General features: G+C 35.4%; 1 protein-coding gene across 2 annotated transcripts in view; it reads left to right on the forward strand.

Moving 5' to 3' along the window:
* TLL1 (tolloid like 1) overlaps positions 1–27,799 on the forward strand; it is a 124,645-nt gene that overhangs the window by 33,189 nt on the left and 63,657 nt on the right. The window contains exons 2-3 of one of the 2 annotated variants that reach the window (XM_056490605.1): positions 21,823–21,933; positions 25,865–25,945. In XM_056490605.1, the coding sequence (XP_056346580.1) occupies positions 21,823–21,933; positions 25,865–25,945 (192 nt within the window). The remainder of the gene's footprint in view (positions 1–21,822; positions 21,934–25,864; positions 25,946–27,799) is intronic. The other variant, XM_056490606.1, reaches the window with a different exon arrangement.

A 27,799-nucleotide genomic window follows, 5' to 3' on the forward strand; every position in this document is an offset into this window, starting at 1 on the left:
ATAAATTTCTCACTGTAGCTTTGTTTTTTCTTATTTTTATAGGTATTAGGAAGTGATGCAGAGCATGAAGTGCCTTACATGGCAATTCTAGGTGGTTGTGAGGATGATTCTGATGAACCTGCCAATAAAACTCTCAATTATTTATAGTGTTAGCACATGTGTACTGGATATTGTGGGCTGAGCTTCACAAATGCTCTTCATGTAATTGAGCTTCCTCATAGTTAAGTAGTAATGTCTGCTTACCACAAAAGATTCTAGGCTGGATTTTAGCTGCTGATTTCAGAATAAGGTTGGGCTTTGCTGCTGAAGAGGTGAACTGTCACCTGCACTAATCTGTGTTTTGGCATCTGTCCATTTTGCCCTCTGCCTTATTGCAGAGTTAAAGAGTAAGGGTCACAATCCTCAAATGCAAATTTCTACAACTGCCATGATTTTATAATTGGAGAGGATCACTACACTCATCTGTAGATTTGATATTGCCTTTGGTATTTTAAGATTATTTTGACTGTTGTGGGAGGATAGGATAGAGAAAAGCTATTACATTGCAGATCTTTGAAATTTGGAGGGAAAAAAACCTTGGAGCTAGAAAACCACTTTTTTTTTTTTTTTTGTAATTCCAATCCAATTTTATTCAGATTTAATTGAGTTTAAACAGTTCAGTATGGACACCAGATTTCCCTTCACTTGATTTTTTCTCAGGAAACTGGTTTGAGCCTGCCAAATCCATAACTGAATCCGTGGCTGTTCCAGGGCGAGGATCCCAGGCTGCCACCAGAGCACTAGCCTATATTATGCTGGGAGCTGACAGAGCAATATGATTTGGAGGCAAGCAAGTTAGTGAAGTCCTACCTCCTGTCCTCAGCTCCATCAGCCTCTCAGAACACCTCCTGGGAGAAAGGGTTCTCACAATTTTTGGGAAATTTGGAGAAGCAGACAGCCTGACAGGCTTTCTCCATTAAACCATAGTCTCTTTTCCCTCCTTTGGGGGCACAAATATGTGGCACAGATCCCACCTCCAGAGTGGGAGAAAAGGGTGGGATAGATCCAGCCATGGCTCCCCTGAGTGATGCTGGAGGTAGCACTCAGCTCCATGAGCCATCTCCCTCTCTGGGATAGGGATTTCCTCCACTGCCAATTCACTCCCTGCAGCTCAGCTGACAGAAGTCTCTGCTGTAATTTCAGGCTGAAACCTCTCATGTTGGGTACATGGTCCTTGTTGCTGGCCCTGCTAGAAACTGACTTTTCACGTTTTAAAGTAAAAGCTAGGAAATTACTTTAAAATAATTTTTGCCTGTTTTGTAACAGTACATAATAGAAGCATATTATGACACAATCCTCAATGTTGAAAACTATTTTATTTTCAAAAATAATCCTACAATAGAAAAGATTTCAAGTGTCTGTATCTGTTACATTTAAATTTAGATTCTCTTGCTGTAGAGTTTTTTTCCCTACTCATAGTTATACCATAATACAACGCCCCAAAACAGGAAGCACAGTGCAGTACTTTATTTTACCTTTCTTTTAAGGGCTTAACTTAGATGAAATATCATGGGATAGATGGAAGAGTTTCAGCTTCTCCAAAGTTTTTGTTTCAAATGTGCACTCTTGATGAAGTTTAGGTACAAGGAAAACTAAACATTAGCATGAAGACTGCTCTATTTGCAAAACAGCCTTAGTGTTATATCTGTTTCTTGAATTCATTAGCTAAGGTCTTTTGGCAGAAAACTGAGTTTTACTAGTGAGATAGTCCTACATTTTATAGTGGTGAAATGTATAACAATGGTTAGATACTTATCATTTTTACAGAAAATTGTCTTAATGAGTTACACTATCGCTTTCTTTTCAGAAAGAGTAGTTTTAAAATTCAATTTTATCTAAATGAAAGGTTATCTGAGCATACAGTTCAGATTAATTTTTCTTCCAAACAAAATACCATTAAATTTTAGTATTGCCAGGTATTCCTGTCCATGTTATTGTGAGGAAAGACATGATGTGAATATTTGGCTGTCAGCTTATCTGATACTATCTTTTCTATTAAAGAGCAGAATGCACATTGCCAACCTTTTGTTATCTAGTTTCCCGGCTGCAGCACAGTGTCAGGTTCTGCCAAACTGGCTTACGTTTTTTAAGTGCTCACCATGGACTTTAGTTATCTTTTCCTGGTAGTCTGCATCCTGCCACTTAGCTCTAAATGTCACACACTCTTCTTCATTCATGCTTCCTACTAAGAGCTAGTTTTATTGAAACTGAGTGCAGAAATATACAAGTGAGCAGGGAAGAAAAATTAATTAGCCATAGGTGCTGCTGGAAAGATTTCTGTAGAGAAAAAGTAAAAAATACTCTTCTTGATGTTTGTATGCCCTGTCTGGTGAGTGGAAAAATAGGAAAAGATCCATTAAAAAATGTCCAAATGTAGAAGATTAAAGAACTGATCCTGCTACCTTAAAACATAATTAGTATGGACAAGTCTTTTTTCTGTGTTTGCATAACTTGTACCTAAATTTAACTTTTGTATTTTACCTGCAGGCATTGATTTTGCAGATGTAATCTTTCCCTGTAATTAAAGAGAGGACCGAAATAATAGAAATGGAATAGAAGTTAGTATACAAAATGTTAAAAATTGCTACCATTTAACTGGTTGCAGGATATGCTGCCTTTAAGTATCTGGTCTGCTGACAGATTGACTCTATAATATAAGATACATCATTAAACCAGCTCCTTGGTACTTCTGAAAAAATACTTCACTATAGATCTCCAAGAGTGCTTTGCTTTTTAAAACATTTAACCACCAGTAAAGTCTTGTTATATATCCACACTGAAGGTATTTTGTAAGATCAGAATGCTATTGTGTTCTAGACCAAGTGAAAGACAATTTTCAAAATGTTTCCATACTATGGAAGAAATTCCATGTACTCAGAGGGGGGAAAAAAATCAGCCAAAAAAAAACCCCCGAAAATTTTATTGGGAAAGCAAACTACCTTTACATTTTTCTGAAGAATGTCAAAGTCATGATATTCAATAGCACAGCATGCCTACATGTGATAGCAGTGTGCTTTTGCCTGTTAAAGAAGCAAGGAGTGTGGGATGCAAGTGTTGGCAAAGATGTGTACATAGCTGCACACTGGTGTACTCTAGCTGATATTCATTTGTAGGAAATGAAGCATTTATCTCCAGTAGCTACTTATCACTAAGTATTTGTTATGTTTTAAAACTTGGTCAACACTTTTTCTTGTGTCTGTTTGGTTTTTTTTTTATGGTGACACAAATTTCTGTTAAGGATTTTTTTTTCTTTTTTTCTCTCCAAACCTAAGTTACATTCTCTTTCAAACTAGTCAGACCAAAGGCTCAGCCTTTCTTTTTTTCCAGCCAAGTGCAGACATGAGATTTTTGCTTCACTTTAGTATTTCTCTGCTGAAGATGAGGGTGCTTCTGGGAGTTGCAATTTTAGTGAATACCTTCTTCAGTGGTGCATTGTTAATATCGTTTGTACAGTGCTCCACGTTAAATTTCACCTCATTGATTATCCTAATACAGAATTGCCTCAGAAGTTCACTTCTGCCCCAGTGGAAAATACCAAAGATTCCATTCCTGAAAGCTGCTTTTGCTTCACTGACAGATGACTTTGCCAGATCAAATAGAATGATAGGAAAAACACAAGATCAAAACTCTTCATTTTATCTGTCCATCATGTATAGCCAAGAGATTTTTGCTTTTCAGATAACTTTACCACAAGTCAAATCTTGTTATGTGTGTCTTTTTTGTGATTACCTTAAACTCAAGGATCATGAGATTACTGTGAATCTTCACTGTCATTTCTATGTGGTTCAAAAAAATAATGTAAATTTCTGTCAAGGCATCTGAACCAACTGAAACCAGATGTTAAGAAATTGTCCTGCCTTTTCAATTCAGAATTTATATAAGTTTTTAGGGTATTTTGTAGGTCTGAAGTAGAAAGTGGTGGGAAGCATGCTGATCACAATAAGGCAGAATTACTCCAGCTGGTACCAAACCTGGTCTGAAGTGGCACAGCCACATTTTGGTGGCAACAACTTTTGTTGTGAGCTGTAGAATGCTCACTGACTGTCTGCTTGCCACAAACACCCTAGAAAGTTTTTGAGTGAAGCTAAGTTCTTCTACAAAACATCAAGGACAGCCAAAAGAAGCCAGGTCCATGAAACATAGGCTGTCTGGTCAATTTGTTTGTACTGACCTCTCACTAAGCAGTGAGAGGGAAAATGTTCTGTCACTTTGTGTATGTCAATTAAAGCACCATATGAAAACTGCCTTGTGTAACTGCTGTAATTTTCTTCATTTGCTAACATCAAAATGTTTTACAACAAGAAGCTTGCTTATAAGATATGGACAGCAAAGAACAGGTTTTCTGAAAGCCCTGGAAAGTTTATATTTGACCTTCATATTTAAAAAATTGTGTGAAATTTATCCTCTGAAAGAGATGAAAGAAGTTCCACACGGCCTTCAGAGATGAAGTTTATTAGAGCTTCATCTCTCATTAGAGTCTGTTATTTGATTGCCCATGCAAATATGTTTTATATACAGCTTTCTTGAAATTGAGATAGTTTGCTGTTCCAGAACGTGATAATGTTTGTATTTTCTTTGTTTAAGAAGCTACTTAACTTTTGTTGGCTGCTACTTCTGATGAACTCTTGTAAGAGTGATTTTGTTCTTCATTGTCTCTTTTCCAAATACTGTGTCTTTTGTCCTGCCTCCAAGGAGAGGCTTTACTCTTCAATGGGATCTGTAGAGTAATGACAGTTGTTTCTATTACGTTTTTACCCAGGGATTGGAGTTCAGTAACCATAAAATGAGTATTTTGAATTCGTAATCCACTTATTGTAAACATCATATCAAACATTTATGCTTTTGACTGCTTACTACAATTCTGTCCATTTCCTTGCTTTCTATTATCTTTGCATGGCAATGAGTCTATTTGCAATTCACTTTTTTTGGAGTATGGAATAGAGTCTCATTCTTTATGAGCTACAGACAGAAACTAGAGGAGTGATGGTTAATAAAGTTAATAATCATTGCTGTAATGTAAATACCTTCCCAGCTCCAGTATGCCTTTTTCCAAAAGAGTTAGGTCCAGTTTGATCTGTCCTGTTATCAATTTTTGTTTCCTTAGCCTTTTGCCAGTGGGACTAAGAGAAGTCACACAGCGAAAGAACTTCTTCTCTTTCCTATTTTAATGGTGATAAAATAATTTAATATTGTTTCTGTTACATTTTATATATAGTGACTTCAGGTCTCTTATTGCACCTTGAAAATCCATTTGTCCAAATACCTTATGAACCTGTTCCAGCCTGTCAGCATTCTGTTGAGAGAGCATGTATGAAAGTTGAATTAACTGTCCTGCCAATGGCCTGCTAAATTTGTTTGACAGGTGAAATATCTACTGTTCTTTTATATCACTTCTCTATTGAAATAGCTTACACTTCTGGGGCCACAGTGTTGCCCCAAAAATCATGTTTGCCTGGTTACTCACCATTCTGCTAATTCCATGTCATATTGGTAAGTGGGTCATCAGCAATTTCCTGTTTCTGTCCAGCTGCATCCCTAGTGAACCCTGGCCTTTTTCCCAGCTCTCTCCCACATTGTTTTCCATTGCTTGCCAACTTGACAAGATACCAAGCAGGTTCTGTTTGATCCACGTGCCTAATATTTATCTGATGAGGTGGACAGAGTATGAGCAGTGAAAGGGTGGCCTCCCAGTTGTCAGTCAAGGCATGCTCTGCTTCTTGGCTGCTATTGAACCAAAATGTTGATTTTGAGGTTGTGTGTCATGCAAACTAACAATCCTTTTGGGGAGTTTGTTTTCTAGGATACATCTGCTTCCTATAATGTGATCTATTTTTTTCACAGGTGCATGCACCTGCGTGCCCCTGTTCTGAATGTACAAGTTTTCTAAAATGAACCCGAGTTAGCTGTTAACTCTTGGTTTGGACAGTTGTGGCTTCAGCTTAGCAAAAAGTCCAGCTCACTCTGCATTTAGTTCTTGTCTCTCTCATTGTGTACAGCTACCATAGCCCCATGCTAAATGCTGATTTGTTCATAAATGTCTCTCTTTATTTTTCTAGTTGAAAAGTAGTTGTATAGCTTTAAGCAAAAGGATAACTTGCAAGAAAATAGATGCAGATGAATGATAATTCTCTGTACTTAATTGGACCTTCTTTTGTCAAAAGGCAATTTTAATCAATTTAATATGAATGATTTTAATGGTAGTAATATGAAGGTAACAGCTTCAGCTGTGTATGGAAGAAACATTTAGTTTCTGACATAAAAGTGTGATATAGATACAAATTAAAGACAAAGTTAGTTCTTCCCTCTTTTATTAAGTTAGAGATTTAGAAGTATTAGAGTAATTATTGTTATCTTTGAGTACAAAGTTTTTCTGATAAGTTGACTCCAGCTGGCATCATGCCTTTCTCTAAAAGTCCACTTATCTTCATTATTTTGCCAGTAATTTTAAGCTATCTGTATCTTGCTGTGCAGTAAGACTGCAATCCTAACATCCTATTATTATTATTATTGTTACTACTATTACTATTATTACTTTTATTACTATGATTGCTATTATTGAAGGATGTGATTAGTTAATGCTCTTAAAGAATTTTATTGCATGGTAGGAATTCCAGTGATGCTGTCACAAAATTTTGCTCTCTGGCTGGATGTATTTTAAACTCTTATGGTAGGAATGGTCTCTGCATTTGTATTTGTGGTATTGGGTCATGAAAATTGAGTGGTAATGCTAATCTATTTTTCAAAAAATAGGTCTAAAGCCAAGTAAGAAAGGTCAGCTTCAAACTGAAAGACTCAAAATAAAAGGTTTCAGTAGGAGCAGTGAAAGGAACTTACTGTTTTCAAAATGGCTCTTAATAAGTTAAGGGAAGGTTCATGCAATAAAGTTGATGTGCCAGCAGGGATCTGAATTTAGTAGCTCAACCAGTTGCACATTTCTGTTAAAAGAACTTCAAAGTGAAATCTTTTTATTGTATTGCTAAGTTCTGTGTTAAAGCAGTAAACTTCTGGGTATTCCACGAAAATCTTGATTGAATATATGGTTGAACTTTTATATTTGACACTTATACAGAGAAACTAAAAGTAACATGGAAAAGAAAATAAAAGGTATAAGCTAGGTTATCATTTTTTATAATTTCTACTTTTACTCACTCATTGTTTACGTTTTGCAATTTTAATAAAAGAAAATTCCAATAAGACAAATTAACCAATAGTAATGACTTTGATTTTAGTTCTATTTTTGAAACATGGATAATGGGAAAATCCATTTACCAAATAGAAAACAACATAATCATTAGAAAGAAAGGTTATTTTCACACTCCCACACTGGAACTAATAATATTCTATTCCAAATCTGAAAAAAAGATATTTGCTGATGTGGTGACAATAGTCAGGCAGATGATGTTTTTGTGGTGGCACATGAGTCTGGGGTTTCAGGTCTTTTGTGAGCACTGGAAGATCCCTGTGGGGTTAGCAGAGCGCCTTATTTCCTTGAGATGTTTGTCTCTTTTTATCAAGATAATTTATTTTAGTGAAGATCTAATAAATACTTCTTGAGATATCACAAATTGATAAAAATAGATGGGGTCAATCAAGTCACTCAGGATATAGGGCTGGGAATAGAAGTATTGGTTCTAGTAACTCAGAAGCTTTTTGGTGTTTTCTTGCAAATGGACTGAACTGTTGCAGGTGGAGTAACACTGGTACGTGTTGTGTAAGTTCTCCTTTTAATCTCCCAAAATCCATACTCCATAGGTCTTTAATTTATTGTATTTTCTCAAGATTTGTAGGAACCTTGCAATTCTTTCTATGCAGTCTTGCACTCTAAGGTTCTAGCTCACTTTCTCCAAGTCACAGAAATGTGAAGTAGCTTTTTTTGAAGCCAAGCATTCAGAAAAAAAAATCCAACCCCCAAATCCCTCCTGCCAATTTCAGCTCTCACGCCTTAAGTTGCTCCAGAATATTTTCCTGTCCTGACAGATGTTCCTCCCATGTTTTATGAAAACAAATGAAGTCATTTTAGCACATGAAGATGTCTTCTGTTCTCAACCTTTGTGTTAGGTCATTTACTGCTCTCTGAAGTGTCCCTTGTGCATTTGTGATTTTCCAACACATTAATCAAATGCCTCAGAGATGGGGATGCCACAATTTTCTGGTGTATGCACAACCCCAAACTGTGCTTCCTACTTTTGTCTGCCATGAAAAAAAGCAATTAAGTCCTGTAGTACAGGATTTTTCTTTTTTTTTTTTCCCCCACGTTATGTCTTGTAGATTATATGACAATTTCCTGTCTATCCTTATTCTGCCTCATATCTTTTTTAGGTATTAGTTGTAAAATTGATATGTCAGCCCTTCAGTTGAGAATGAGTATGACATTTCTAAAAGATTTTGGTGATATATTTCTACAGTTTGTATAAAAAACTGACTATCTTTAAACATTGTTCTTTTTTTTCCTGTTCAGCAATAGAAGGAAATGTAGTTTCAGAACTAGTGCAAGAATTATTTATAAATCATAAATGCCACTGATTTCCACAGTAGTGTAGGTGCTTCTAGTTGACATTTTTCTAGATTAATTTTTTATATGCCAGTTGGGTGAATTGTCCACTTGAATGTATTTATATCAGTAACAGTCATGTTGTGATAATTTTTTTTCCTTTTTGGGATCTGAGTTTTTTTGGGGAATTTCTAATAATTTATTAGAAATTATTTTCACAAGAGGGCTGTGATATTACAGCTCTCTAAAAACTGAAGCAGTATTCATGCTACCAATCCACAATCTGAACTCCTATCTTCCTAAAAGAGCTTCAAATAGTTTTTATAAAATGATAGTCTGTGGATATTTTAGTTGTGAGACGAAAATTTAAAGCATTCCTTTCTAAAAAATAGGGAGTGACCCAGGATAATTCACCTGAAATCTTACCTGCCCCAGAATACACTGTATTATTTGAGCACTCTCACATTCAAAGACCAGTGCCTTAAAGGGCTCTGCTTTAGAGCACTGGCTCAGCAAATCCTTGTTTTGTTCTCTGTTAGGAATTCTATTTTCAGTTACTCCCCTATGAACTTGGGGAAACACTGAGGACAAGCATGTGTACTGACACAATCTGTACGTGAGAAATTGGACATCAAGGATTATGATTTACAGACCAGAATTCATGTGAGAAGAGATAGTGGGTAGAAGAAAGCATATGTTTTTTATGCCTGGCTTTTTTTTAACTCCCACATGTGGAACACAAGTCTCTTAAATATTTACAGGAGGATTTGTCTCCAGCACTGCATCCAAGAGTTAAATGAAAATGGTTTTTAAACACAGTAATGATACATATGGTCTATTTAAGGGGTAATACAGTAGCATGTTTTCTGACTGCTCTTTACTTGGTCAAGTGCTTTTCCTTGGTTTTTTTAAATATTCATGTTTATTTCTGAATAGTTTGCTTTGAAAGCATAGTAAAATAAAGAAAGAAGATCATCTAGGAGTTTAAGAATCTACTATAAGTCTCCATTTCTAAAATGTTAATAGTCAAGGAAATTTGAAATATTAGACCCCTAATGCCATAGGCTAAACAGCAGTCCTCTGAAAACCTTAATATTTAATTTGGCATATTTGCTCTGAATGTTAGCTATATTAAATATTTGTATTTTCTCTGAGCTTGAAAGAAGCTTAGTATTTTCAGCATCTTGTGTAATTCCTATTTCCAGAGATATATTAAGAGGTTATTTAAGGTCACCACTGTGTTGCTGTCGAAAGACACAGCCCTCGTAGCCAGCAGACCATGCTAGCCCAGGGTGAGCTGGCTAGGAACATCGTGTTTGGCTCAAGTACTTTGTTTCAGCCACTGAATTGCACTGAAAGACATCTGAAAGTACTCTGGGACTAATTTAGGCAGTAACATCTTCATTAATTAAGCAACAAAGCCATTAAAAAAAGCTAAATACTTAGTATCTGTCTTCTCAGCATTCATGCAAGCAGCAGCTACAGCTAAGGCTGCTGTAGCTGAGAAGGGAGAAGCAGCGTGTGCGAGGGGGATGGCAAAGGGACCCTGGTACCCTGTTCCTGCTAACATATGGGCTGCTATTAGGAAGGAGCACACGAAATCTGGTGGGGAGCAGTGCATAAGGAGCTGCAGTGGCTTAATGAAGGCAAGAAGAGAAGAATAATTGACATGGAGAACAAGTTGGGATCTGTTATTTGAATTGGCCCCTTGGTGTTTCAGTTTGACATGCAAGCTAAAATGCCCTATAAAATGAGGATCAGCATGAGACTGACTTTATAAGCCTAACCAAAGTATAACTGTGCTTTCTTTTAAGATCTGTGAATTCTGCAACCTTCACATTTTACACCACAGAATGATCTTACTTAAATTCATGGGACTCAGGTACTTCTCACCATAGGATTGATTTTATCTTATTTTGCATGTGATGCATCAGCCTGATAATCAGCTGCAAACAAGTGGCAAACTGGAAGTCCTTATGTAAATCTCACTGTAAATATGCACAATTTACCCTAATCGGTTTGTGGCAGCCTGGGGGTGGCAATAGTTGTTGCAGCCCCACAAGTTTGGGGATAAATACAGTCTTGCAAAGGAAAGCTGAAGTTGTGTATTTTTTTTATTGTCCTCTCCCCTACCTCCCTCGCTTGAGTTCTGTGGATGACACTTGAATTACCACCGTGCCAAAAACTAGGAAATGAGTAAGTGTGGACTTGGTGCTGTAATTCTCTTCAGTATGGGGTGGAGATTCTGCTGGCTTGCAGCAGAATACTTGCAAAATGCTAATACCCCTTACTGGTTAGAAACAAGGATTTAAAAACCTTTTAGCAGTTATGCTGAACAGGACTTTTTAAGAGCAAACAAATAAATGCAAAAATAAAATGAGGTTTCATTGTATCCACCAAGAGGCAAAATATTACAATGATGGAATAAGTTCTGTCTCAAGTATTCTCATGGCTAACATGGCTCAGATTATTAAGCTATGTAGGAATCAGAGGTATCAAATATTAAATGCTACTCAATAACTTGGTATTAGGCATTGGACAACATCAATACTTTTCCACTGTACATTTACTGTCACCTCACTAACTGTGAGGATAATTTTTCACTTTTTCTTTTACTTGCTGTGTCCAAAAAATAATCAGCAGCTGTGAAGAGTCTCCATGGGAAAATAAAATCCAACCACTTAAATTACAAGTGTGGGGGGAGGAAGAGGGAGGAAACAGTATTCAGAGACAAGCAAGGAAAAGAGCTGTGATGCATGAGACTCATAATTTCCGTTTGAAATGATTACATGACTCTGGCAAAAAAAAAAAAGGTAGAAGACAACTACTGAATATGAAGACAGAAATGTAGAATTGTCTTGGTCCAATACCCAGAACTCACTGTATTAAGCACTGGATCACTGCCAAGAAAAGCAGCATTAAGAGCTATTTAGTCTCTTTCCTTGTCTTTTCCACAGAGCCAAGTTGCAGAATGATGTGCTAAAATATGAGATGGAATGACTTAAGTGAGATTCATGACAAAAATGATGGAAACAGGAAGCTGCAGCTGATAATGAAAATCATTTCTGAAACCTATAATAGGGGTTTATTTATACACAGTTTAATAATTCTCCATGTTTAAACATAAGATGATGCAAATGGAGCAATATTTATTTCATGTGCTATGATGACAACCTTGATCCTGAATGCCAGATAATCCCTTAGATATGCACTTTCCTTTCTGTGCCATTTGGCTTTCTGTATAAATCTTTGGTTGCATTTAATGATTATTCAGGATTTTCTGTTTTCAAGGTACTACTTTAGCCTACTTGGGATTTTATGTCTGTGAGAAAATGAACTACATTTTTTTTCATTTCCCATAGATGAGGAAAAGATACAGAAAGGGAAGATTTTTGCATATATCAGTGCTGCTTTATTCTAACATTATTGTGACATGCTTATTATGTTCTAATGCCAGGTTATAAAGAAAGTATTGCTGTGGCCTCTTATTGTCATAGCACAATAAAATTACTGAGGGAGTTGTCTCCCTAATCACTGAGCTCCTTATCCACTCCTACTCATCATAACAACCTGTAACACTAAAGAAAAGATGTTGTGGTTGTAGAATTCCTTGAACACTGGTATTGCCAAAGCCAGATAGCTTATCTAAGTAGTTATTCCTTTAATTCTTCCTATCTGACTTGTCTGGTGCTTGTGGAAGAAGAAAGCACCCAGAGAAATATGCTTACAAAGGTGTAAGACCAGGGAACTACTACTCTTCTTTAGTGTGTATATAAATTTAATCCTTCATCTTATCAGAATTTTTTTACTTAATTTTGTAACTTACTGTCACTGAAAGGCTGGGATGTTAAATTGAAGTCCAGATCAAATCTGATTTGCCCCATACCAGCAGTACTCTATTTATGTATAGATGTTTTATTAGTTCTCTTCTTCATCTGTGAAAGGGATTTATTCTCTGAAATCCTTGTAATTCAATAATACTTCAATTCCACTAAATGGTTTGAAAGTTACCTTTTTTCTTTCCTAAAGTCTGGAGATTGGAAAAGCATACAAAAGATTTTACTTCTATATTCTTAGCTACTTAAACTAATCTTTTGGCTTGTGCTATGCATTATCTGTTAGCTTGTAATTCACTTGGTTTGGTGCTGATATTCTGTTTTCTTGGTGCTTGAATGAAAATGTCTAAGACTTGCAACTTTGGGGAGGCCTTGTGGCAGCTGCTGTGTCTGTCTCAGCCCCAGCAGCTGTTTCATGTAGGTGGCACACTCAGGCTGACAACTTTCTTTCCAACAAGGATTTTTCTCCATTCATCTGTATGTGGCTTATTTTTGAAGTTATCCATTTCCCCATTATTTAAGTAACTTAAATAATTAAAATTTGTACCTATTTTCAGAACAAATTAAGTATTTTTGTTTTCAGCCTTATATGTTTATGGGTTTTCAGTATTTAAAAAATGATTTCACGTTAAGAGTGATAATTTTTTCTATTGTAAAAAAGCTTAGCCATATAATTAATTTTGTAGATCTTGACCCTAAGGCTGTCCAGGATAATGGAGTTTCAAAGTAAAATTGAGGTGAATATTACAGTATCATAGTGGTCACACAGGACTAACTGGGATAATTATGGCTGTTGTGATATTCTAGATCCAAATTTTTCCCCTGGTGTATTTTTCAAGCTCCCTTAGTAAAGCTAGCTGCAGCAGAAGAAGTCAGCATTAGCAGGTGCCTGGGTAGAGCAAAAATGCCCTCATGACTGTCAGCCTTCTTTTCCTATGCCAGAAATCACAGTCTGCTATCACTAAATTGAAGTTCAGCTAATATTGCTGCAATGGTTTCTGCTAGGGGTTACAAGCACTCTCCCAGGAAGATGGAGAGTCATTTTCTCCACTCCCTCTGCTATTTGGTGGCAGGAGGAGTAATAGGCCCAGGAAATGATGGTTTTCTTGCATGTGGTTTCAAATGAAACAGATCAGCATTTGTTGTGGTAACCAACATTAGCTGTGCTTGCCCTATGTTTTTGGCACTCGTGGATTTTCCCAAGAGTCACTGGTTTCTTGCTAAGTCTTTCCTTTTAAAGTGGTTAATGACTGCTCTGAAGAAAGCCCTATGTTTCACTTTATTTTTTATTAAGCTTCTAACTATTTCTGCATGCTAAAAACTTGAGGTGATAGAAAATTATAATGAGAAATATTAATGGTAGGATGGATAAGTGAATCTCCTTGAGATTTTTTTCTCTGTGGCTTTGTTTTGCTGATATCTCACCTGAGGCAATTGTGAGTGGTGAAGGAAGCTCTCTGTGTAGATGCTTGTTTTACCTTTACTGTTTGCTGAGCAGTGTCCTTTGCATTCACTTCAGTGGTTAACTCATTATATGAGGAATCAATTTTTCCAGCTGCAAAGCATGTGTGGTGCTGATGATGATCTTGCATAAAAAAAGAAAATAGTTACTGAAAGTCACAAAGCTTGCCAGGCTGAGCAGCTTAACCAGGAACAAAACCTTTCTCAGAGTAGCTGTTGCATTATTGAAGAACCTGTCCTCAAAACACCTTGCAGTAAATTTAGGAGTGAAGCTTGTCCTTTTACCTGCAACTTCTATCACAATTGCCTTTGCTTTTTTGAAGTTGTTGTCGGTTTTTGGGTTTGGTTTTTGGTGTTTTTTTGGTACTATTTTTAAAGAAATACAAAAATTATCACTGAAAAAACAAAGCAAAAGGAAAATTGAATTGAAAAAAATCACTGTTTTGAAATTAAGAACAAAGTAAAAATTGGAATTAGCTCAGAGTAAATGAATATCTGAAAATTGAGATTTATCTGTGCCATGAAGAAGCCTATTTACCAAATTAGTGTCCTCTTTCAAAAAGATCAAGATCTACAAATGTCTCTTTTGGTAAGGGAAGGTTCTACTCAGATAAAGGTTGTCACAGTTATCTCATTTTCTCTGAGTATTGCTTTATATCAGAGACGTTTCTTTCCTACTTTGATAACAATCAGGACATGCCCCAGTGCTGAATGCCACTAACCCCATAGCCCACCTGCACTGTGATGTGATTGCCATGCTCCTGGAAGGGCTGTCTGGAATGAGTTCACTCCATAGGATGGTGGATGGCTTTTCAGCACTTATTTCTCTTCCACCCTTGGCTCTATAGCTGCTTTTGTGTCCACAGACAGGCTCTACCTGTATATTTTGCTGTCCTAGTTGGGTCAGTTTGGCAGTAACTTCCTGGAAAATAGCTTGGAGTGGCTGTAGTGAAATGCTACATACCTCAGATTGGGCTCCATAAGTGCAACTTGGGAGCAACAACAGGGAGTTAGTTCCCTGTTGTACTCAGTTTATTTGCCCTCTCTTGTTCTAATTTTAATGATTTTTAAGAAAAGTATATTGTGTCTGAATATCCCAATAGGGATGTTGCCTTGCCAGCATCCTACCTATAAATGTGAACACATGGTCAAAGGAAGGAAGCCCAAAGTGTTGTGCACAGTGGGGAGCACTGGGAAGATTTCTAGGAGTGGATGACGTTGGTGAGCTGCAGGTAATGCTGCCAACATGTAAATAGTGTCATAAAATATCCTAGTAAATTGCATTACAATTTGTGCTTCTAAGTCTACATCACTACCACATACAATCTAGCTGATTTCTGGGTAACTCTGTGTGTCTGTGTGAGCTGTTGTCAAGGGATGCCACATTCAAAAGAATGGAGGAATGAATTTCTAACAGGTGTGCAGTCTGGAGATGTCTAAAGTACACTGCCATCATTATTTTCTTTTCTGATAGAAAAGAAAATGATATGTTCCTTAGGGAAAATGGTTTTCTGATTGTGAGTTTGAAAAATAGAATTGATATGAGTGTTGATGAACTTGCTATTTTATATAATTCATGTGGAAACATGGGAGCAGCCTGTCAGAGGTGTTGCATCCCTTTTCAGGTGTGCCTGTGCGAGCTTTTTCAAGTTTATAATTTATGTCAGTATAGATCTGTTATTTCTATGACAATTGCTTAGAGTTGTGCAGATTTGGAAATGCTGCATGGTGAAAATCATGAAATAGCTAACTTTTTTTTTGATGCGTCTTTAAAAATAGGCTACCTTGGTCTTCTATTTCATGCTGCTAAAGTTTTACTTAACTTTCCTTTTTCTGCCATATTTTTGTCCAATAAAAAGGCAAATTGATTTGGATAATTATTCAACACTTGATTAAATGAACATTCTCTTGAAAGTTTTGTGAGCTCTGTATGGCAACATGGAGATGCATTGCACAGTTACAACTGAAGGTAGCACTTGTGATGAACAGTGATAGAAAGAGCTCAGGGTCCGGCATGCCGTGGTATGCTCATGGTTGTACACAAGCTCTTTTGCTCTTTATTTCCCCTGTCTTGTTCTCAGTTTGATAATCTCTAAAAAAGAGTATATTGCACCTGAAAATCTTGGAAAGACTGATATAATTTGAAGACAATGGTAGCACAGAATAAGATTATTTATATTAGTATATGTTGCTTTCCTTATAATGAGGTAAAATTGTCTTTACTTACTTAACTTTAACCTTTCAATTTTTCTGTTCAGATTTAGAGGCAGTTGTGTAAGTCTTGAATGGATTGTACAGAATAGAATGACTCACCAAGATAGAATGTACTGCACATAGCTGTGTTGTTACAGGGAAGTGCTCAATGGCTCAGCTGTAGAAGAATTTGCTAATTAAAACTGCTGTACATGTGGATTTAGATTAATACCTTTGTTTTGGGCATCCCACCTTTAAGGATGTTAAAGGAGCTCTTCAGATTTCCTTGTTGAGCCTAGCAGTTTATTTATTTAATATTTTTTGTTCATTCTTGGCAAATTCTGCAATGGGGATAAAGCACCAAATTTATGTGTTTTGCTCTCCTATCCCAGTACTATACCTGAATTTGAGGCTTTACTTTTGAAATGCCTTCTAGCATTTCCTTAATCCTTTCATTGGTATCCTCTCAGTATTGGAGTAATCCCCCTGTTAAAATTCTTTTCCTGCTCACAGGACAAGATCATAATTTACACTTTGGTTTGAGAAGGTCTCAGTTGATGGTTCTAGTCTGTGGAGTCATCACAGCAAATCAGGTCCTGGGAGTGATTTATTTCTGGGTGGTGTTGGACTCTGCTGAGTAGCTGAGTGCTCCCCACCTACCCCAAGGTCAAGTTGGCTTTCCTCAGCAGTGCTGTAGGGACAAACATCAGCAATCTGGAGTTACTTGCTTTTTATGTTGTTACTAATACTGGTATGAGTGCTAGCAGGAGTATATTTTATTAAAATAATTGCTGCTCATGCCTTGAGTTTTACAAAGCAATAACTATAGGGGGAACTGAGATGAAGCTTGAAGTAGATAATTTTGTTATTGCAATTATAAGAACATACTCCTTTCTATATTTTGCAGACATACATGTTAATAGATTTTCAAATCCTAGAATGAGCCATCCTACTACATATTGCAGCCCTATGGTATTTAAGCAATTTCTTCCAGACATCTTGAAAGTTGTGAAAGATGTTTTTATTCTCACTGTATATGCTCATTGACTCATACCATGTGTGTAGATCTAGAAATATAAAATTGTTTAAATCTCTTTTGAAAATTATTTTATAAATTTATTTATGTTTCTTTCCTGTCCTTAATAGTATATTTTATTCCTTTAGAATACTGTGTTTTTCATGGTGATTTTTTTTTTGGGAGAGAGTAGATTAGCACAGAGAAGTTTTCAGATGAGCACTAATTATTTTTCATGAAATAATAGATCCTGTTACAAGTAGTAGAGTGTAGCTGTGGTTCCTGTGCTTCACCTGTAGTTTATAGAAGATCTTAATTTTCCTTTCAATTAATATGATTTGTGTGGCACTATGAAGGTGTGATTCTCTGGATGGAAAATATATTTTACAACCTACTTATTTTACTGTTTATTTTTGTGCTTCTGAGCTGGCATGGCAGTGCTTTGTCTTTTTAAATAAAATAAGACCTTTTTGAAGGTGCTGTTTATCTGAGAGCTTTTGAGTTGTGTGAAAGCAGAACTGCATCTGCTGGTTAAGTGTCTTCTCTGTTTTAACAGCTCCACAAAAATCCTTCTCCATTGTGACAGAAAAACATGCCTTTACTGCATAACCAGGTTCTATACACCTTTCTGAAACAGATGTGTGTATTTCCTCTGTTGAATTTGTGTAATTGCATGTTGGGGCCATATAAAACATATAAAAATAGAAAACAGATGAAAACTAACCAGCATGAAATCTGGTATGACAAGGAATTGTCTTCATCAAGTATTGGACATGAAGGCCCATTTTCTTTTTTCTTGAGAACCTTTATATCATAAAAGCTATTTTTAAAACCTTTTCTCTGCAATTAACAATGTCTCAGAGTTTAAAAAGATATTTCTTAAGTTTACTGTCAATCTTGCATTTTCAAATTAAGTGAAAAAGCCATCTGTAATATCAAGTTTTTGTGATCAAAGAAGTAAAATAAGGGTTAATATGATACAACCTGAAATAACTAGAGGTAAAGTTCTGTTTGGATCACTTTAAAAGTTTTGCTATCTCTTTGTTTCAGTTTTGTTTCCTTGTCTTGTCAGTTGATTATCAGATTCTTGTTAGTTTTCCAGGTGAAACATATGAATTAAATATGTGTGAAAAATGAGTGAACAGCTGAACTGATCAAGACTGTCAGAAGTTCCTCAGAGGGAGCTACTAAAGCTCTTAATCCTAACTTGCTCTTAGCAAAGCCTTTAACATCATGCCTTGCATACCCAAACAATCCTCTGCTTGCTTTCTGTAACATTAACATTGGTTTGTGACATGATGAACTATACGGAGTGGCTTCTTCAGATGGTTTCAGGCCATAAAAATTTTAAGGCAGGAGATAAAACTGTGGTCTTTCTCTTGTTACAAAGTATTTTGACACTTAAACTGGCATTCCAAAAAAATTGAAGGATACTTTTAATAGTTATGGGGGATAATTTTTAAAGATTATTTTTGATAATTCTCTTGGGGCTTTACTTTAGGCTTTGAAGGACAGAATTAACATTCAGTGCAGAATATTCAGTGCAATTCTTTCATAGGAAAAAAAGATGTAATTGTAAAAAAGAGTTATCAGCTCCATTTTTGTCTCAGTTGCTGATTACTAGGACTACATTGAAATTAAAGAACATCCAGTTAACTGCTGTTTCTTTTGCTAGGTAAAGTTAAATTAATTCAGAAGATCAGAGATTTAGTTCAGTAGAAATAAAGTCACACTTATTAGGTTCTTGCTAAAGTCAAACAAGATCATTTTATCAAGGTTTCCATGTTTTGACATGTTTATTGCCTTCTACAAAGCAGAATTGCCTTGAGTAAAATGAACCAGTGGCCTGAAGAAAATAAGTTGCAAACTTTCCATTATATTTCAATCAAATAATCTTATCTGTTTCTGATGATGGTGCTTACTCATGTTTCTTTAGTATGTCAGAGAATGTGGCTGTTATTGGTCACATAGTTTACTTGTTTGCAGTTATGTGACACTCATATCAGCACTTATTATTTTATTACTGTGGTTATATTATTGGCAAACTCAATCTTGGCATTTGTTGGTAATCAAAAACTAGCGAATGCTCCAGATGTTTGAAAAAAATAGCTCTTTTCCTTTCTAAGGCAACAAAGTTACTATACGCTGCCTGAACATTAAGGTATATTTTAGATATGTACACACGTGATTGTTAACAGGGTGTTACACTTGATACTTTAATGTAAGACAAATTCACATTAGTTAGTTTTTCTATTTGCCTTTTCCTCTTTAAGTGAATGTTACCGCAGTGAAGTAGTAAAAATGATAAAGATGCATCACCAGGACCAGCACAGATATTTCCAGGTTTTTTTCTACTTTGTTGTCAGTAGGAAGTTTAATTTGCCTTGGGTTTTCCTATTTATACATCAGTATTTCACAGAGAAACCAAAGTGATTTCTGCTAATGTGTTTCTGTCAGTGGGCTATCTTTTGCATCATCCATCATTAATTTGGACTCTTCCTTTTGTTAACTCTCAATTTCACCAGGAAAGAAAGATAGCCTTGCTATTAAGCTTTAGCACTTCATTGACTTTGGTGTGGGCAATCTGTGTGAACTCCACTGGGGCACACTGTGTTTCTATCCACAGAAATGTTACTAGTTTCTTCCTCTTACAACTTTGTTCTGTTTGTTCAAGTTTGCATTCTTTCCATGTGCTTATACACCGGTGCCAGTTATGAATGGCATTTCATAACAGAAACCTCTAGAAAAGTTTATAAAAATAAATAATATTTAACTCAACGAGATGGAGACTACTGACTTTCTTCCTTCACTGTTCAAAACCCTGATGATTTGAGATTTTTTTCCTCTAGAAGCTTAAGAGAAAAAAGACACAAACATCTTGAGCTGTCAGTGGCTTTGTGTCTTGATGTGATGGTAAAACCATCACTGGTGAGAACAGATTAGCTAGAGGAATGATGTTACAGTGTGTCCAGTGTGAGCATGAGAGCAGTGACCCTTGGAAGGATAGTGTTCCACAATGTGCTAGAGCTCACTTAACGGTTTCAGTAATGGTCTCAAGTGCTTGTGGTTTCTAAGAACCATTGTCTTGCGTAAAAAATTATTTACGTGGAAACGTTAATATTTGGAGGAGACATAAAATGTTGGTTATGTTTTGAATTGAAAATGTAAATTTTTAATTTCTCAAATAATTTCATTATTAGCATTGTGTAGATGATCTGGGGGTGTTTTAAAGGTATTTTACAAGGCAGGCTAAAGGCACATTCATAGTAATTTCTCCAAGTTGCATTGTATTCAAGAAAAATTATGTAAGTTGGAGGAGGCAATATAATATCTCGCAGTTATTTCAAAATAACTTACCTTTTTGCTTTAGTTAAAACTCTTTTTAAAGTGAATTTGATTCAACACCAATGAATGTGAGCAACAGATTCTGAGAAATGGGTAACTTTTGCAGCAACATGAAACTGCTGTGGTGAGAATATTGTCTGATGAGTGGTCTATAAAGCATGATATAAAAAACAGAAAAAAAAGAATACAATGAACAATAATTCTTAGGATCAGTTTGAATGGAGGGAGACTAGAGAGATTGATTTGGTGACAACTGGACTTTGGACCAGGGTTTATTTGTGTGGACGTGAAGAAAGCAGTTTGCTGTAGAGCTGTAGAATGAACAACCAAGCAGTCAAGAGATGTCTCCCTGGAAGGGGGAAAGAAGGAAAGGAGGACACCAAGACTGAATCCAGGGATTTTGTGACTCTGTGGGAACAAAAAATAGAGCTATTGATAGAGGGAGCAGGAAAAGGAGGAATTTGGATAAAGATGATAAACAACCACTTTCAGCTCCTGTAGACTGATACATGCTCTGTTGAGTTCATTCACAGCAATTGAGAATGTGCCTGTTGAGTTCAGCTTCAATGCTAAATTTGAATAGGCAGGGAGATCTCAGGGTAAAATCTCAGCAAAAATAGGCAGAGATTTGAGGTTACAGATCCCGAATTCTTGGAAGTGGGATTGTATCATGGTCCACTGAGTTGTAGAGGCAGCTTAGGAAAGGTGAGTTATGCAAAAGTGAAAAAGAGAGTAAAGAGAAAGTAAATAGAGCAAAAGAAAAAGAGAGAAGGAGAAATCCACCAAAAAGGCCAAAGGAAGGCTAAAGAGAGATTGCAGCTTTGAAAAGTAAAGGATTTGAAAGCATCCTAATGGTGAGATTTACTATAAAGGGAAAGCATGCAAATAAACTGAGAGGAAAATAAAAAATAAAGGGTTTTTCTTTTCTCAGTTTAACAGAAAACAGATATACTTAGTTATCTGAGCGAAACATAATATTATATAGAAAGTAAGTGAAACATAATAAAAACTCCTTCAAATAATTACTATTTTCAGAAAGATGTTAGGAAATGTAAGGGTTGTGTTGTCTCAGAAATTTATATATTTTACTTCATAGTTTAAATGTTCACATCTAAGTGTCTTCTATGCTTTGTTGTATTTACAAAGAGAAAACTACATGCTAAAAAGTTATTAATAGAATGACACTACATCTAAATTATTGTATTTAGGTAATGTAAAAGAAATCAAATAGACAAAGATTTTGGAATAAGTTATTTGTCTTTTACTAGGTAGTTTTCTTTTTTTTCTTCATATAGAAATATAGATCAGTAAGGAAATAAATGTGATGTAAATACACGTTTGTCATAGTTTCCCAAAGGTTGTAAATATAGCATTATATTCTTCAGATTGGCTTTATTGTCCAAATAATTGTTTAATTAAATTGAGCTCTTTTTTATTTAAAGCTGTCTTTTGGGGAGATATTGCCTTAGATGATGAAGACTTAAAAATCTTTCAAATTGACAGGACGATTGACCTTACGCAGCACCCCAACGAAAGACTTGGCCATAATACAGGTATGCTATTCCAAACTTAATTTATTTAATTTATTTTTCCTGTTAGTTGATTCTCTGTGGAAGACAATCTGTGTTGTCAATGTGGAAAGTCTGTAAAATGTCTTGGATAACGTTAGTTTACAGTTAGAAAAGTTGTTAAACAAAGACTGTAGATTCACTTTAGGGAAAGGTAAAGCAAAACATTTAATTTTATTCCAGCATTTCTGTTTAAAAATATCTCATTGAATTGAGGAGCAGGAACTGTTAGGAAGTGTAGAGTCTACTCTGCAGGTGGTCATGTGGGAAAGGAAATTGTACAAAGCTTTGATTTAATCATGGAAAGTTCCTGATAGCAGAGCCCAAACACTATGGAGAGCATATGTGGTATCCTGGCATTGCAAAACTGGAAGCCTGGCACTGCAACCCCTCCTTTGGCTTTTTTTTTTACTGTGTCATCCTGTTCTTTACCCAGACCTAGAAGAAACACTAGAATATGTAATCCTTGCTAGATTTGCCTTGTCCAGAAAACCAACTCTTTATTTGACACTTTAATACCCATTTCTATGCTATTGTTAGCATAAAATGCATTAGTACCAGAAGTGCAATCTGATTAACAGAGGCAGCTGGGTATTCAGACAGATAGCGAGAGAGATTTTATTTATGTGTAAATATGTCTGTTTGCAAGAGAGAAAACATAATCCATGCCTAAATGGATGTCTGTCTAATGCCTAAAAATATATATGCTGTGATTTGTAAATTGATAATTGAGAATTTGTAAACTTTCTGGTTAAGATAAAAAAAAAAAGCCAACTTACTGATGAAACGTCTGATAAAAATGGTATTAGAAAACATAAAAATTTATTTTTTAAATTTCTTTTCTGTTAAGCATGTTTTATGTGTGCCTGGACTGAGCTACTATAACTTATTCCTGATATGTAGATTAAAATTTTCAGACCAAAGAAGCAGTTTTGAATTTAAGCTTTCAATATTGACATATTTAAAAATATTTTTACTCATTCTAGGTAGGTGCTGTGATTATAGTGGTTTTATGACAACTTGAAAGTTTATTTAATCTCCTTTTATAACCACTTGTTTTTCCAAAAAAGGAAAACTTTTGATCACTTCTAGATCTGGACTGGATTTTAAAATGTTAATAGAGTTAGTGGTGTCCCTGCTCTCTTTTCTTCGAAACAAATAGTTTTAATTATCTTTGAAGATCTCTCAGGTGCTAGTTTTGTTAGAAAAATGTAGAACAGCACTGTCCATTTCCCCTTAAAGTGGATGCAGTCAAGTAATTTCTTTGGCTTGCTGACTCTCATTTCTTCTTGCTTTTCTACTTTTTCTTTTTAATTGCAAAGTTATTTTTTAATTGCACCACAAAAATATACATTTCTAAACAGTTTTAAAAATATATTTAATATTTTATTACTTATTTTTTCCTTTCTTCCCTTTTATGTACTATGCACATTACCTTTTCTTGTGGATGGCATCCTATTCAGCATATTGAATCACCCTGTTAAGTGTGACTAATGCATTTGGTTTTTTTTTCTACCTTTATTGCACAACTAAAGTCAATGCAATTGTGATGATCAGTGGGACTAAACTTTGGAGAACAAACTCACTTAAGTTAATGACTTCATAACTGCTCTCAACGAACCCTCAACATTCTTGATCTTTCTGAAAAGAGCATTGGAGAAGTCAATTTTACATTTCATATATATAAATTATTTTTCTATATTTACAACATTCTTGATGTGTAAATTAGGAATTGTATGCACATCTCTCCCAAATTCCAAAAGAGCAAATTACCAACTAGCTTATTAATATTAGGCAGCAACTGGAAAAGGAATAAAAGGAATGCTAGATATCTGTAATTTAGAAAACAAAATTTTATCAAAATCGTATCTACAGATACAATAACAATGAATTGTAAGCTTGGCTTCTGAGCACTTTCTGTTGTTGATTTTCGCAGACTCAGGTAGAAGGATTAGGTACTTGGTTGTAAACCATCAAGGTGAAGTTGTGGAGTCACCATTGTTATTGAAACTCTGGTTAAAATCCTGAGGCTCACAGGCTCTGGTTCACATTATGTGACTGCTCCTTTTTGTAAGGATTATCTGCCTGGATTTGCAGGTCAAATAACCTGTGAGCTTCTTGGAGTACAGCTCTGTCATTCTATTTTTCATTTTGTCCAAGTAAAATGTATGATCACTGTAAATAGAAACAACAGTAAAGTGATAACATTTATGTGTATATTTTTATAAATCCAAACTGCCAAAAGTATCCTGCCTGAATTATGAGAAGATGCAGCACATAAGAATTAAAACATTTTTAATCTATATGGTTTGGCAAGGCTGCATGGTCATATAAGATATGACATATATAGTCATATATGCAGTTATATAAGATAGCTTAGTTAAGTGAGAGACTTTTTCTTTGGTTTTTCACTAAATGAAATACATAGGCTGCAATATTTTTTTTCCCTTAAAAACATAGTATAATACTTTCTTAAAGTACCTAATGGATTCTTTAGGGGTTTTCTCTTATGTTTGACAGTTGATGGTTATAATGATTTTGTAATATTATTTGGAATGCTTATCTATAAGCTTTATTTTATAAAATGAATGTTAACATGAGAGACAATTACATTAATGATGATCAATGGTATATCCTCTACCCTTTACGTTATAGTTACCATGCAACTTTTTAGAAAGGAATGTGTTGATCTCTTACCTCATCTATTTAAAATGTTTTTAAAAATTTGGAAAATTTTTCTCAAGGGAGCCAGCAACTATGTGACAGCATACTCCAAATAATTAGGCACATTGTTATTCACTGAGCAGCCACACACTCACTTACCTTATAAGGAATTTTCTCATCTGTAATATGAATTTAAGTTGCTGTTTAATAAACATATTTTCTACATAGATAATAAGAGTTTTTATGGAAAGTTGGGAAAGGTCTGTTTAGTGGTGGTTGGACATATTAATGGTCTGTTTCTTTCTATCTTTTTGCTTTTTCAGTCGTAAAAGTAGTTTAGAAACTCTCTTGTCTTATAATTAGTAGTGACTTGTAGAATACAACCTATTGCAAACCTGTAAAATCACAAAACTTTCTGAACAATTCTGAACTGTTTAATTGACTCATGGAGTGTAGTCAGTGTTCTTGCTTCTGGTTTACTGGTGTTTGAAAAGCCACTTGTAGCCACAAAAGGTTTATGTGTGAAGGGAGTAGCAGACTGTATGCAGTAAACCCAGAAATGTGTTTTATTTCTGTATGTGACATGGTAAATGTTAATATAAACTACTTCTTAGCTTAGATTTTCACTGACTGCTGTAATCACACTGACATGTATGTATATATACCTGCCAGGTTTTACTGCAATACAAAACCAGCATGTGACGTTTCAAAGTCTTAAAAGTGCATTGACATCTATTTGCAAGCTAGCAAAGAAAAATATTTCATGGCTAACTCAATCATATTAAGTTTGCATCAGTTTTGCTGAGTTTGTTTGTTTTCTGATGAAACTTTGGCTATTTGCTTTTTCTCATTCCGCTCCCTTGAAATGAGAAAATGATGGCATGCATTCAGGAAATTTCTTTGAAAGTGACCCTTTCAGCTGTCAATCAATATAGCTCTGAGGATGTCAAGGTCACCAGGAAGAAAAAAGCTCCAAATAATAATTAGATGATGTAATTGTCATGACTTGTCTACATAACAAAGACGTGTTGGTTTGCATTCATGGAATGCATATTAGAAAAAAATTCAGCTAATCATGTGTTTTTATTGCTTTGTCAAATATACTTGAAATGTTTTTATGGAAATTATCAAAGAATATGAAGCTTCCTTTAGGATGCCTCTCTAGGCTAATATAGTTGCTGTACATGTAATATTCCACAGTTTTAACTTTTGAAAATTAATTTCTTTTTTTTTTTTTCTTTTGTTTTTAAAGGTGGCTTTGGAGAGCATGGAATGTCAAAAAAACGAGGTGCCCTCTATCAGCTTATAGAGAGGATAAGAAGATTTGGCGCTGGTATTTTCACTGTTTAAATTAGCAAGTTTCCTGATGTGATAGTGTATCATGAACATTAATGATTTGTATTACTACTGGCATAAACAAATCACAAAATTATTAGTGCAAGAATAGTAATAAAGATATTAGCTCTTTGTTCCATTTTCTTAGAGTTCTTCCAGCATGAAATCTGAAAGCTAAACCACATAGTTTTAAATGCCATATTAAAAACTGCTTAACTTTGTTTTATGGCTGTGTTCACAGTTAGCAGCTTAACTAATACAGTGCCTTTCACTGCAAGTAGCCTATGATGCAATGCTGCTAATTTTGTTTGTTTCTTTTTTTCTGGATCCAGGTGGGGTATTCTGATGATTCATACTGTGTTTGAAGCATTTGTGGTGTGTTATGCTGATCAAGCATATTTTTATATTAATAATACTCTTGTCAGTATGAATGCAGTTGAATTGAGCAGCATAGACAAGTGGAATCCCCTCTAACTCTGGCTGAGTTTACACTCCATATTTGATGCAAGATGACATTACTTTAATGTCCTGTGAAACCTCACTTCAAAAAGGAATATATGTGAAACTCCATTGTAATTGCACCACATTGTGTTAATCAGAGCATGGTAGCTGCTTTTGCAGAGGTGCTTTGATAGATAATCTTAATTCTTTAAGGGAGAATTAAAATTTTTATATTGCATAAATTCTTGTCATATTTTGGGTGCAATTTGGTATAAACTTCTTGCTTGGACCTCTAAAGAGCACCAGTAAAAAGGATTTGTAATGGTAAAACGTCTAAATAAACATGTGATGTGGTTCAGTAACGACTGCATAATAAGTGTAAAAATAGCTTTTCTGTAAATAGTCTGCCCATATTGTAGACATTTTTGTGTGCAGTTTGTTGTGTAATTCTCATTTACACACTCAATTACAATGATAAGTTACTTGCTTTACCTATTTTTATTGTTTGCATCAGAGCTGCCTCCTGTTGTAGCTTCTTCCTTTTCTTCCTATTGCTGCTCTCTCAGCCTTGGGACCATGCCAACATTCCTTACCATGACTCTGCCCTGGAATCCTCCCTGATTCTGACACAGTCATTAACACTTAAGTGCAGCTGGTACCACAGGGGATTCTCACAGAGGGAAAATGTAATCTTCCACTAGGAATAAGACAGAAGGCTTCAACTGCACTGAGTAGGATTTGTTAACCACCTTTTGAAGGATTCATTTTGATCAGCTGCCAAGATCTGCAAACTAACTTAGAAATTGTTCAGAAGAAACACCTGTTTGTGTCCAAGTCCTTGTCTAACTATCCTTTTCTGTTCTCACAGTAGGTTTCAGCTGATGTAGAAAGATTTGTCTGTAGTGGGATGAATGGTGGTAGTATCCCTGAAAATGGCAGACCTTTTTTCTCTTTTGTAGAGAAATTCCAGCCATGAGTAAAACCTACCTGTGGGGTTCCAAATGTTAGTTTATGAAAATGTAGCATTTCTTACTGTCCAGTTCTTTAAAGATGGTAATGTACTTGCTTTTTCCAGATCATACAATAAAAATGAAAGGGGTAGTGAATGCCTTGATTAGTTTGAGTCTGTCTGTTCTTTGCTGGAAAAATTCTCATTTATTTAGAAAAACAGGCCAAAACAAAAGACAGGAAAAAAAAAATGCAAAAAAACACCACCAGAACCACAGGGAGTGTGATTTCTTAAATATTTTTATTAAATGAGAAAATTTAGATGCACTTACGCAATGCACATTCCAGTCGATAAACATATGTGCAAGATTGTTACTCTAGATATATTAAAAAAATGAAGATTCAGATTTTATGTCTTTCTCAGAAAACTAGGCAATAGTTAACTGTCATGTAACAGCAATAT

The sequence above is a fragment of the Oenanthe melanoleuca genome, chromosome 4 (genome assembly GCF_029582105.1).
Source record: "Oenanthe melanoleuca isolate GR-GAL-2019-014 chromosome 4, OMel1.0, whole genome shotgun sequence".
Taxonomy (NCBI): Eukaryota; Metazoa; Chordata; class Aves; order Passeriformes; family Muscicapidae; genus Oenanthe; species Oenanthe melanoleuca.